This window comes from Tursiops truncatus, chromosome 4 (genome assembly GCF_011762595.2).
Source record: "Tursiops truncatus isolate mTurTru1 chromosome 4, mTurTru1.mat.Y, whole genome shotgun sequence".
In the NCBI taxonomy this organism is placed as follows: domain Eukaryota; kingdom Metazoa; phylum Chordata; class Mammalia; order Artiodactyla; family Delphinidae; genus Tursiops; species Tursiops truncatus.
The window spans coordinates 78,598,384-78,612,365 of record NC_047037.1 but is presented as its reverse complement, the minus strand read 5'-3'; the positions used below and the strand labels follow the sequence as shown (position 1 = coordinate 78,612,365).

At 44.5% G+C, this 13,982-nt stretch overlaps 1 protein-coding gene and 1 long non-coding RNA gene across 7 annotated transcripts in view; one reads left to right on the top strand and one right to left on the bottom strand.

The window, feature by feature from the left end:
• Positions 1–13,805, bottom strand: part of POPDC2 (popeye domain cAMP effector 2) — a 28,337-nt gene extending 14,532 nt beyond the window's left edge. For all 3 annotated transcript variants that reach the window (XM_033855798.2, XM_073804200.1, XM_004324417.4), the window contains exons 1-2: positions 4,915–13,805; positions 714–822 (exon numbers count right to left, since the gene is read on the bottom strand). In XM_033855798.2, coding sequence (XP_033711689.1) covers positions 714–822; positions 4,915–5,405 — 600 coding nt within the window. In that variant the 5' untranslated portion in view covers positions 5,406–13,805. The remainder of the gene's footprint in view (positions 1–713; positions 823–4,914) is intronic.
• LOC109547917 (uncharacterized) overlaps positions 1–13,982 on the top strand; it is a 34,500-nt gene that overhangs the window by 18,610 nt on the left and 1,908 nt on the right. The window lies entirely within an intron of this gene.

The following is a 13,982-nucleotide window of genomic DNA, read 5'->3' as shown; positions in this document are numbered from 1 at the left end:
ACTGAACACCTACTACTGTGCACAAGGTATTGCCCTTTGGAGCCTGAAGATGGAGAGGAGAGCCCAGATTTCTACCTCAGGTTTACTATGCGAAAGACAGAAGGGAAACCAAATCATTAGAGACATGTGTGCAGTCAGCATGGTAAAAGGAATAGAAGAGGCATGTAGGCGGTGTGTGTCGGGGGCGGCGGGGGGGGAAGCTGGTGAGGTCAGCCTGGGCAGACCTCAGAGGAAGTGAGATGCCATAGCCTCCTCTGGATGAGGAAAGTGCATTTCAGATAGAAGCGACAGTAGGAGCCAAGGCATGGCCATTGCAAAACAATGTGGTGTGTTTAGGGAAGAACTAGTAGTTCGGTAGGGCTGGTATGAGCAGGAACTGTGAGGAAGGAAGGGGCTGGAGATGTGGCTGGATGTCACTAAAGGTCTTAAGTTACTCCCTAAGGAGTGTGGGCTTTTATCTTGTGGTCACTGGGGTCTTCTGGAAGAGTTTTAGGCATAGGAGTGACATAGCCCCCCTTTCAGGGGTCTGCACCTCCCTACCCCACCCTTCCTCTGCCAGGCACTTTTCCCACAAGAGGAGAGTGCTCCCACCCTGAGCATCATATTGGCAGTGGTTCAAATGACAGATGTAAGAGGGGAAAGATGGAGGCAGGGATATTGCTGGGTTACAGTGGGATGGTCTGGGGCGGTGCTGCCATGGGGCTCCCTATTACCTGGAAGACCCCCTCCGTAGAGGGATGCAGCGATTCCCACTCGGGAGAGTCCATGAACTGGTAAGGAAAGACGTAGTGCAGAAACTGCCCGTCCTGGCTCACACGAACCCTGGCAAAGGGAGAGAAGAGACTGTGGGAAAAGGGAAGTGGCTACCCGAATCCTCTCTGAAGTCTAAGTTACATGTTAAAAAGTGGAAAATTATTAGGGTCTAGTATGGACTTTTTCCTCTTTTCCCCGAAAACTCAGAGTCTCAGCCTCAACCTCTCCTCTAAAGTGAGTTATACTGGGAAAGAAGGTTCCTCTTTCAGGCAGAGGGGGCAGATCAAAAAGATCTCTAAGGTACATCCTGTCCATTTGAAAGGAGCTACTGTTCCACTTTTTCTGGAGCTTTATTGGCTAAACAGTTATGTGTGGAGCACCTTCTGTGTTCCTGGAAATCTGGGAATTTGGAGATGATCTGATCCTTGCCTTTAAAGACGTCACAATTTAGTGGAAGCCACAGGTACATAAATAACTGGCTGTAAGTCAGCGTGTGCTACTGTGGGACAGGAGACTAGACGATGGAGAGATCTTAGTTCTCTCCAAGTGGCAGACTTCTCAAAGATGATATTTGAGCTGAGTTTTGAAGGATGAATAGGATATTGAGAAGCAGATCAGAATGGGGATGGAGATCTGAGAAATCCAGTGTGGAATTGTTTTCCAATATCTGCTTTTTCCCTTCCTCCATATTTGGAATTTTAGCTGGGTTCATGGCTGCCCGGCTAAACTACATTTCCCTACCCACCTTGCCATGAGGTAGAGCCATGTGATTACATTTTGGCCGAGGGGATATTAGCACTCCACACCTTGCTCCTAGTGAATGCCTAGATATATATGTATGTGTGCAAATTACCAAAGACCACCATCAATTAATAAATTATTGCGTATTATCTGACAACCTAAAGATGGAAGACAGAAGGGGACGTAGGTCTCAAACCAAGCCCAAGATGTGGTGTCAACGTACACTCTCTGATGGCAGAAATGCACCTGCTCCTACAAGACCTATCAATATGTGTAGATGGCCATCAGAACTTCCCTGAGTAATGAAAGGATACAAGGAAAGATGATGTGCCGCATTCTCCTACCTCACAGTCTTCACATATTCTGTCCCCTCCAGCTGCCTCTCCTCCCAATCCCCACCTTCTCCTCAGGCCTCAGCTTAAACATTCCTTTCTCCAGGAAGTCTTGTCTGGCTGCCCCAGGAAAGTTACGTCCACTGCTTAAATGCTCTCATTGCACTTTGCCTTTCTCCTTGGAAATACTATGTCTGTTATTCACCACTATGTCAAACATGAATGAGTACCTCTCTTCATACACTGTAAGCTTCCTGAGTACAAGGAAAATATTTTTCTTTTCTTTTTTTTTTTTTTTGCGGTACGCGGGCCTCTCACTGTCGTGGCCTCTCCCGTTGCGGAGCACAGGCTCCAGACGCGCAGGCTCAGTGGCCATGGCTCCCGGGCCCAGCCGCTCCGTGGCATGTGGGATCTTCCCGGACCGGGGCACGAACCCGTGTTCCCTGCATTGGCAGGCGGACTCTCAACCACTGCGCCACCAGGGAAGCCCTATTTTTCATTTTTTAACACAAGATCCCTAGTCCCTAGCCCTCTTCATAAATATTTTTGGAAAGGGGGAGGGAAGAAGGAAGGGAGAAAGGAAAGGAAGAAGGAAGGAACGATCAAACGAACTCACTGTGTCACCATAAATGGGACCAAAACCTCAAAGAAAAGCTTCTCTAACAAAGGAAGAAAGACAACAGGAAAGAAATGAGGCTGCTGCCACACACATCAGATCCTCCTGTCCTCTCCCCAGGCAAGGAATCTGGACACCCAAGCAAGCCACTGAGGAGGGACAAGATTTTACAGTGTGAGTAACATCTAATGAGGCTGCATGACTCCCTGAAACCATTCACATTGTATATTGTATCCTTTGTAGTTTGAGTCTCCTCTTCCTTCTTGATCTCCTGGACATCAGGTAATTTCATCCTCCAAGAAGAGCTTAGACAGTTAGTTGCCTCTTCAGGAGTTCATGCTTGGGATTGTATACGAGAGAAAATCTCCAACAGTAAGCACAGCTTAACAGGGTGATGAACTTTGAGGAAGTCACTTTGCCTTTCTGAGTCTTGAAAGGGATTGATTGCCTTATGAAAATAAAACGAAAAGAATGTCTGAGATTTCAGCAAAGCACTCCAGGTGAGAGTCTGCACGTGAACTGGGGAGGTCTCCACAAGAAGCCTCCATTTCCTGGCATGGAGTTCTTGTCTGCTGCTTTGAGGTGTTTGGTACCTCACCAGCCAAAGGTACGATGATTCTCCTTTAAAGCTGGAGGCTGGTCATATAGACTAGAAGCCCCTTTCCCCAGCTCCAACTTAGCAAAGTTGAGACAGGATGACGTTGAAAGATATCAAAACAAAACTCTTACTCCAAACCTTGTAAGGCAAGAAAAATATCAAAATTGTCTAATTTTTGACTCAGGTTTTGGATGCTAAGTATAATAGGAAAAGCCACACTGAGAGGGCAAGGCCCCCTCTCCTCTTCACAGGGATGTGGTCTTCTACAAGTTCATGGTAAATCCATTATATAAAAGATACCTGAACCATACAATAATCCTGATGTATGGTTTATTTACACTTCAGTTCACCCATCAGTGAAATGAAACATCACAAAACCTCATAGCTCATTCAACCCAGGACCTCAGACTCCAAACAAAATAAAAACATGTATACATCACACTTTGATTCTATACATTAATACATAAATGCATATTATTACTAGTAGCAGTAGTTGTTGTAGTACCATCATCATCAATGTCAAACTCCTTTTTTTCCCCACTATGGCTGGTGGTCTTATCTGGTTTCTTTCTTATTTTTTTGGAATCAGACCCTTCTGATTACTTTCTTGTCTTTCTACCACATTCTCCTGGTCTCAAGAAAGCAGGAAAGAGGAAATTAAGGACAAAACTTATGAAATACTCTACTTGCTTTCCACAGAGCCAGCCCAAGTACATACCAGGTTAAGATGCTTACTGTCAGATGCTTAGCTCCACATACAAGTCCCACTAGGGCAATATTTCAAAGAATTCACAATTTCCTACCAACTGTGCAGCACAGAGCTCCATGGTATATTTGTTCAGAAGAGATCAGTCAATGGCCAATGCTCGCATGCAGCCTGACCAGGCATACAGTAATCCTGACAAAGCCCATTTCTGCTAAGGTCTGACTGTCAGCCTCCTTAAAAGGTGTCAACCAGTTGTCTCCACCATATACTCAAAGAGACACACGTGGGCATCACTACTCCTCCCTCACTGTCTGGCCCGCAGGTTTATAGCGCTTTACTTCTTCGTCTGTAAGAATCTCAATAGAACAATTGGAAGTGGAAAAGTGGACAAGAGGTATTCCTGCTCCATACCTGGGTATATACAGAATGGGTTTACCAGGGCTTCCCTGGTGGTGCAGTGGTTGAGAGTCCGCCTGCCGATGCAGGGGACACGGGTTCATGCCCCGGTCCGGGAGGATCCCACGGACCCCACATGCCGTGAAGCGGCTAGGCCTATGAGCCATGGCTGCTGAGCCTGCGTGTCTGGAGCCTGTGCTCCGCAACGGGAGAGGCCACAACAGTGAGAGGCCTGCGTACCGCAAAAAAGAATGGCTTTACCATAGAATCTGTGTGGGATATTCCCCAAGATCTTTGATGCCCTGGAGGGAACAGGGGTTACAGGAAACCCCCTCTGTTTTGGCACTGTTTCTTGTACATACTTGGCACTTAGCAAATGTTGAATGCATATGGAAGGAATGAATTAATCTTACTGAAATGTCCAGTTTTCCAAAGCTTACAGAGATATTGCTGCAGTTTAGACATGACATGCTGGCGTGTGTGTGTGGTGTGGTCATTTCACACCCAGCCTCAAGAAACACTCACCCCACACCTCCCAGCACAAGTGCACATACACTCCTTCCTGCCAACCAAGGTGCCTCATGAGCTAGTTTCCTCATGGAAAATGCTAAGAAAGGGGAAGCAAAGCGCATGCTTAGAAAAATCTATTTTGGTTTGTTTGACTTGCCACATCCTTCCTCAGTGGAAGGGACATGAAATGGAAAGGGAGGCACTGGGAAATGAGAAGCGTGGGTGTGGGGAAGAAATGCTGGGCATTGACCCAGCGGCTTACCGGCCAGAAAGCAGCAGGGACAGGCGGTCGATGGGCGTCTCGCCCTCCACGGCGTAGGTCTGCTCCGTGGCCAGAGTCAAGACTTGCTCCTCGCAGCAGCGAACGATCTCCTTGTACACTGGCAGGGGTACCTGCAGGGGCAGGCACAGCGTCTTGTAGAGGAGCTCGAACTCCTCGGGGAGGGTGTCCTCGCGCAGGCGGTACACCAGGTGTGCCAGCTGGAGCACGCAGGCAGTCGCCAGCAGCACGCTCCAGAGGACGATGTCTAGGCCGCAGGCGTCGAACCAGCCCCACAGCACACAGCACAGGTAGCCCGTGCCCAGGAAGCCAAAGAGGTAGAAGCACCCATACACCCCGCTGCCCCCCATGAAGCCCAGGAGCAGGAGGCAGGTGGCCAGGTGGTAGACAGCCCCTTCCTGGTCCCGCCTCCAGCCGACGCACAGCGGCCTGCTCCAGAGGAGCTGGCCCACTGCGCTGCCGTTGCTGCTCATCTTCGGGCCTCAAAGCCTGTCGGGCTCTAAGACTGTCCCCACGTGGGAAATTCAGGAAATGGGTTAGCCTGTCCTCTCAGATGTCATCTCACCATTGGCTTCTCCCCACCAGCTCCACCTTTCCTGGGAGGAATGCTTGCATTAGCTTGGGGAATGAATGGCAGAACATAATACACTTCATGGAGAACTGAAAACCTTTCTTTCTCTTTCCCTCAGCAAGGCTCTGGCCCTCCCCGCAGAGCTCTGACGAGCGTCCACGGCTCCAAGTTTCTTAGGACAGTCTTCACATTTGGCTCTTGGCAGGAAACCTAAATTGTCCTGAGGAAAAGATAGGACTATGGGGCTGAAAACTTCAGCAGTGAGGGATAAAAAAGAAGCCACATCCTGCTTTGTGTTGTCCCCAAACAGAATGAGGAGAGCCCAGCACGGGAGGCACATTTGTGCACCATTTGGAATGCATCTCTCTTGGCACCGGAAGAAAGGGTGACCCCAGACGGATACCATGTTTGGAATTGGAATCCAAGTGGTACTGGCAGTGAGAAAAAACAGGCCAGGCACACAGGCAGGCTGGAAGAGCACTTAACATACCTCCCCAGAGGACAAGATAAGACCTGGGGCAAAAGAGGCAAGTGTGTGTGTGTGTGTGTGTGTGTGTGTGTGTGTGTGTGAGTGTGAGTGAGGGGGTGGACAAAGGGAAAGTGTGCACAGAATTTACTGTCACACCTCAGGCAGGACACTGTCCAGAGCCCGCTCTGGGAGGGCTGGGGGCTCTCCTGAGGTAGGAGGACACTTCAAGGTCGGAAAGTATGGGACTATTATCAGAAAAAATCCTAACAGTGAGAAGTGGAAAACCCCTTGAAAGCCTTTATGAAGTCACGTTGGAAATATGACTTTATTTGAAATAGGCATTTATTTGACAACCATTAAACAAAATTAGCTATGCAAAGCAGCTTTTTGAATTCTGACTTTCTCCTGTGTGTATCTGGATCTAGTAATAGTTAATACAATGGTAATACATTGCTCAGACCATCACCCCACCCACCCCAATACTGGCAAATTATAATAACCATCACCTATTGAACACCTACATAATGGCAGACGTAGATTAGGTATTTTACATACACATGATTTAATCATGACACAACCATTCCAAATAAATATTATCCTCCTTCTATATCTGAAAGAAACTGAGGTTTAGAGAGGTAACAAGTTCCCACAGGTAGTAAGTGACAGAGGCAGGATTTTTTTTTTTTATAAATTTACTTATTTATTTAATTTTGGCTGCGTTGGGTCTTTGTTGCTGCGTGCGGGCTTTCTCTAGTTGCGGTGAGCTGGGACTACTCTTTGTTGCAGTGTGTGGGCTCTCATTGCAGTGGCTTCTCTGGTTGCGGAGCACGGGCTTCTAGGCACGCGGGCTTCAGTAATTGTGGCACGTGGGCTCTAGAGCGCAGGCTCAGTAGTTGTGGCTCACGGGCTCTAGGCGCGCGGGCTTCAGTAGTTGTGGTGCACGGGCTTAGTTGCTCCGCGGCATGTGGGATCTTCCCAGACCAGGGCTCGAACCCGTGTCGCCTGTATTGGCAGGCGGATTCTTAGCCACTGCGCCACCAGGGAAGTCCCAGAGGCAAGATTTGATCTCATCTATCTTATTGCTGTGTCCCAAGTAGTTTGCACAGTTAGTGGAAATATAGGACGAGATCCATGACTCCTAACTCCACTCCCCCCAGAAAGTCTGAGGACATTCAGGAACTTCTGGATGAACCTGGGGTCTACCTTGGGTCATCAATTTCAAATCTGGGAATATGCAAACACTAAACTAAGAAATGTCCCTCTGGCTTCCACATGACTCCTTGATTTTGTTTCCTTACTACCATTACTCCTACAGCCCCTGAGGTATGGGGGCGGGGACAGGGGGTGGAGGCACCCAGTAACCTTCCAGAGCTATTCAAGTGCTCGATCCATAGGGACCTTTATTATACTGCTAGTAACCTAAGTAAAATTAGCGAGAGATTAGGAATTGTCAAATATGCAGAGGAGTAGAAGTTTTCAACTCAACACACATTGAGTGCCTGCTATGAGCCAAGCACTTAGAGAATCAAAGATTCCCAAGAGCTTTCACTCTATCAAGGGAGAGATACCTCAAAAAACAACCTCAGTTCAGTGTGGGAAGCATAGTAACTGAGTTGAGTTTAGGAGACGTGGCAGCCTGGAAGGAAGGTGGCATTGAAGAAGGAAGACACAGGTGCTAACAAGGAATTTGGGGTGCAGAGGTTGAATTAGCCAGGTAGAGGGAGAAGAGGATTTCTAGTGGTGAGAACAGCAGAAGAAGCATAGGCATGGAGGTGTGAAAATGTACGGCGTGTTGAAAGAAGCTGGGTTTTTTCTTCTTTAATTACAATCACCTAACCAACAAATGTGCATCTTATTCCCTTTTTTCTAACGTTGAGGGGGAAAATCAGTGGCAAAGGAAAAGAGCTAGAGAGCTCCTGGAGAAGGCCCCATGCCCCTCCCCGCTGCCCTCGCCCCCAGCCTTTCCCACAGCAACCATTTGGGTCCTTGATGTCATTTCAGCAGTGGAGTTTGGGAATTTCCATATGCTGCTTTTCGGTCACCTGCCTGCCTCCTGGCCAAGCCACCCCCTTTAGCAAGCAGCAGCTGCTCATCCCTCCACCTTAGTCATGCGCCCCCTGAGCTGTCAGAGTGGCTGTCTCTGCCAGCTGTGAGCAAGGAAATGAGAAGCACAGGAACAGAGAAACAACCAAGGCTCTGCCCAAGATAGAATTTCAAAACAGGTCATCTTTCTCAGCAAGCCTGACCAATGGGCTGGTCCTGATCCCTTAAAGAGCCAGGCGGACCAGCTGACTGCTGGCTCTCAGCCTGTCTTTTTTGTCAATCCACAAATGTGCTCATCTGAGCAGAAGGTACTAACATTTGTCAAGCAGTTATTGTTTCCTCATGTCTCCCTATGATACTTTATTATTAATGGAAGAAACAAGCTCTGAGAGGTTAAGGAACATCCCCAAGGTGACAGAGATAGTATGTGAATAGGGGCTAAAGCCTAGGTCATTGTGACTCTAAATTGTAGGTTCTCTGTGCTGTACCACCTTGCCAGGTACTTTGGGGAGTTAATATGCAGGCTCATTCATTGCTACCAGGGATTTGTGTATGCCGCTGGGGTGGCATAAACACCACATGCTGCCTGTAGTGACAGTGACAGTGATACCTGTGGGGTGGGACCTATGACAGGAATACAGTGAAAAGCTGTATCTTTGTTTTTAAACCAGGTTTGATAGAAGAAGAAAGAAAAATTGTGTGTCAAAATGGTATGTTCTTATAAGGAAAGACACAAATATGCAGGCAGAAGCACGGTAGAAAATATTTGGGGAGAATAAAAGGAAAGACACAGAAGTCACATCATTTGTTGAGTCAATTCTATTGAATAAACATTTACTTAGGACAAAGTATGTGTGCCAGGAACTGGGGATAGAAGATGAGTTAGACAATGAGTGAGGGAGACTGACCCAGAAAGAACTACAACCCAAAAAATACACTTATTGGGCATGTGACCAATGAGACATAAGAGGACGTGTCAGGGAGCTTCTGGAAGAAGTATACTCCCTGGTGGAGACAGTAAGGAGGCCTGCTACCTTTCATCCTGGCTTGAATACAGTTGTGTGATGATATAATGCTTGAAGCTATCACAACCATGAGATAGGAAGGGGTTCAAAGGAAGCACTGATAGGGGAGCAAAGAATACAGGAAAAACATCACAAGGGAGGATGACATTTAAGCTGGTTTAAAAAGCCAAGTAGGTGTTCCCCAGCTAGGGGAGGGCATTCCGGGAAGGGAGAACAGAATGTGAAGTCAAGTCCAGAAGTAAAACGAAAATACATGGCATATTCTGGTAACAGAGAACAGTTTGTTATCAGTGAATCAAAGGGAGCAGCAGGACACGAGGCAGGAGAGGCAGGCCAGGGCCAGATTATGAAGTCAGCCGGGTACACCATCTCTCCAAGAGTGGTCACAGACCATGGCTGGTCCGAGAGCTGTTACTGGTCCATGATGAGATATGGACAGAAACAGAGAACTTAAGACATCTTTATACAGTTTGACAGGAAACGTATTAGTCTGTGAATTGGAAAAAATTAAAGTAGTAGTAGTTTACTACTTGTAGTTTGAGAAACTACATGTAGTTTCACCACAGGTAGTTTGAGAAACATTGGGCTTGATGCTTTTAATGCTTTCCTAATATAGTTATTAAAATCGAACACAGGCATGATTCTAGGCATTGGACACATACTGCTGAGTTGATATTGGGCAGACACTACTGGTTCCTTATCCATTTCCCCTTTTTCCCCCAGTTTATGGAACTCTGATTTTGCTTGGGCGATATGTAAAGGAGGGTGGGCTTCTCTCCCAGTTGCCAGGGCCTGAAATAAGACTGGTAAAGGGACTTCCCTGGTGGTGCAATGGATAAGACGCTGAGCTCCCAATGCGGGGGGCCCGCATTTGATTCCTGGTCAGCGAAATAGATCCCACATGCATGCTGCAACTAAGAGTTCCCATGCCATAACTAAGGAGCCCACCTGCTGCAACTAAGACCCGGTACAACCAAATAAATAAATAAATATTTTTTAAAAAAACAATAAGAACTGGTATCAAAAAGACTTCCAAGTTAAAAAAAAAAAAAGACTGGTCAAATCTAAGCACGATATCCCATTCCCCACAATGGCAACTAGTTTAAGAGTGGACATGTGACCAATGAGACATAAGAGGACACGGGTGTGGGAGTATCTGGGGAAAAGTATACTCCCTGATAGAGACAGTAAGGAAGCCTACTACCTTTCATCCTGGCTTGAATACAGTTGTATGATGATGTAATGTTTGAAGCCACTGTACCCATGAGATAGGATAGGCCTAAGGATGAGAAGGTTAAAGAGGAGAAAAATAGAACAAGCCTTGGTTCTTCAAAGTATCACTGAGCCATTGTCTCAAATCTGAAACTTTCAACCTTCAGACTTTATGACAGGAGATAAATTACATTTATTGCTTAAGTCTCTGTAGTTCGGTATTCTGGTACTCACAGCTGAAGGCATTCAGATTCCCATCTCCCTAAGGATCTCCGTAAGGACTACTCTTCAACCAACAGTTCTCCGAACATCTGCTGATTGTTTTATTCTATGAAAACTGAACGTCATATGACTTGTTATGTGCTACCAATAATTTTCTCTCAAAAGTCTGAGTAAACTGATAGGAATTGCTCCTCTAAACTCAATTTGACCATTCAGGATGACTTGGTTGTTAAGTGAACACGATGATTTAGTGCAAAGTTGGTTGTCTACTCAATACCCATTTACCATTTACCACTTCCTCCTTGTAACAGAATTCCAGTTTTGTTCTGATATCTCACCTACCCATGGATCCAAGGAGGAAATCCTGTTTAAGCCAGTCAGCAAAGGGCATTCTGTTGACAATTATTATTGGTCCATAAAAATACACATAACCTAATTTGGTTCAATCAGACCAAAAAAAAGGGGGGTGGGTGTGGGGACTTCATGCCTTAGGAATGATTTCTCTTTCCTCTGCTGCACTTGAACAAGAAAGTACATTATTAGCTTCATTAGTCCTAGGAGAGAGCTCTGAGATGAAAATAACTTGAGTCTTGGATGGCACCACAGAGCCTTGATATCACTGCATCTAGAGCTTGCCCTAACCCTGGACTGCCAGTTATGTGTTTCCCTTGATGAGGATTTTGTATTACTTAGCTGTCGAAAGCACCATAATTAACACAGATAGAACTACCATCTAGCAGTTTATAATAGCTAAAGAAAGAAACACTGGGTATAGTCACACATGCACTCTTTTAAGGCAAATATTTATCATAGCACTGAATATTCAACTTTATATTTTTTAGCTTATATACATATATCCACCAGAATATAAGCTCTTTGAGAGCAGGCCATGTCTTACTAATCTTTGTTCACTACTTAGCACATAGTTGGCATTTAGTATGTCCTCAGTAAATGTTGAGTCAAGCAGCCTCTATTCTTGAGGACAGGGGCTATGTCTGATTCACACATAAATACTCAACACTTAGGGCAGTTCTTTGCACATAATAAGCCTTCACTAAATATGTACTGAGTGAATAAATGAATTTACAACTATGAATATATGATGTTTATATTAGACACCTGGTACAGGAAAGAACACTGGGCTTTTGGGCTTGAACTCTAATGACCAAGACTCACATCCCAGGTCACCAGATATTTAACCAGAGCAACTTCCTTAACCTGAGTGCCTGTACTCACCTGTAAAATGGGGATTATAGTTTCTCCATCACCCTCACATCAGACCTGCAGAAGGTATAGTTAACCTAATGGAGACCTTGCTTAGGGACATGATCCTGTTCTTATCAACCTTCAAGGCAAATGTTTCACGTTAGACGAAGGGAACTAATTATAGAGGATAGTGTGAATGTATCTGTATTGAGATTTTGGGATGTATTGTGAATAGCAGGGGCTTAGCAAAGAGGTATGTGGTGGTCAGAATGTGGTGATCACCTATTTGGAAGCTAAGTTCTTCATTTTTCAAATTATTGTGGTGACATCTATTACTGATAGTATCAAAATGCTGCACATGATTTCTGGGAAGGCTTAAGCACTAGGGAATGGTAGGCAGAGGGTCTTGTGAGATGTACTTTTAACTATGGCAGATGTCAAGAAGGGTGTGTTAATTCTTTACAAATCAGGTGAGCGTATCAAACTGGCAAAGGCTGAAAAAAATTAACCTTGCTAAGAGCTTAGGGAAACAGGCACCCACAGGTACTAAGGTATTATAAATGGGCACCCCCTTTCTAGAGATCAGTCAGGCAGTACTCATTCAAAGCTTTGAAAACTCTGGCCCATCCTTAGTTAAATGATTAGTAAAGATACTTGTAAAGACTTTCCTATGGAAACTTCCATCGCCGTATTATAATGGAGTAGCAAAAAAATAAAAATAAAAAGTGAACATACATGCAGAAAGAGATAAATGGCAAGAAGGTCACCAAAAAGTGGCCCTATTGTAGACTGGTGGGATTTCAGGTGACTTCTTTCTTTCTTCCTTACATGTTTCCATAAAACCAGCCAGCAAAACAATGTATTTTAAAATCAGAAATAATTTAGGTATCTGTTATGTATCCTGTTCAATTCTGAGACCCAATTCCTAGAAGGGTATCTGACACACAGCAGGCATTCTATAAAACATTTGATTGTTGAATGTATGTAGATAGGGAATTGGTAAGCCATACAGTAGATTTATACATAGCTACTACAACTCATATTGTAGAACTGAACTCACAGGTGGTAAAATATATTAAGGGGAGAAGGTAATTAATATTGTGATTGCATTAAAAATATGTAGTATAGAAAAATGATCTAATTTTTTGTTTTAGAAAAATGTATAAGAAAAGTTTGGAACAGCAAAAATTAACATTGGGAGATGATACGGTTAGGGATTTTTTTTTTTTCCTTTTGTAGTCCCAGGACATATTCAAGCAGAATCTGGATAGCCATCTGCCAAGGATCTGTATTGGGTGGGAAGTTGGTTCACATCATCTGCCTTAGGAGTCCAAGATTCTATTCTTCACCCTAAAAGAATGCTCTGAAAACTATAAAGTGCTTACTATCAATAAAATAAAAACTCTACATCCAAACAAATATTAAAGTGAAAAATACAAATACAAAGAATTAGAGAATGTTAGTAACACTGAATGTTACCGTGCCAAATGCTTTATGTACACCATTTCAATGTGTAAGCACAATCTTGTAACTTAGGTATTGCTGCTCTGTTTTCTTTCAGATGAGAAAAACAGACACAAACAGTTGACTTGCTTGAGGTCACATAGCCAGCTGTTGAACTTAAGTCTGTCACTTTGAAGCCATGCTCTTAATTAACTAGGAAGGAATCTTAGGGAACATTTTAGTTCAGCTCTTTTGTAAGAGGCAATTTTCCAATCGTGATACATGAACCCTACATATTCACTTATTTATGCTTCTCAGTGTCTTTTATTGTTGAGATCTAAAACTCCATTTACTTGGACAGAATATGACCAATTGTCTCATTACCTCATAAGCAGCTAATAGGACCACAGGGCTTGTATTACAAGATTTGTTTATACCACAGTCATCCCTCAGGATCCTGGGCGATTGGTTCCAGGACCCCTGTGGATACTGAAATCTGCATTTGCTCAAGTCCCTTATATATTGATAAAATGGTGGTGTTTTTCTATATAACTTAAGCATATCCTCCTATATACTTTAAATCATCTCCTGATCACTTACAATACATAAAATGTAAATGTTATGCAAATACTTGTAAATACAATGTAAACAGCTGTAAACACTATGTAAATAGTTGAAAAAGCAGCAAACTCAAGTCTTACTGGAATTCACCCACCCCCACCCCCCAATATTTTTGATCTAAGGTTGGTTGAATCCACAGATGAGGAACCCACAGGTATTCTTTTTTTTTTTAATGTCTTTATTGGAGTATAATTGCTTTACCATGGTGTGTTAGTTTCTGCTTTATAACAAAGTGAAT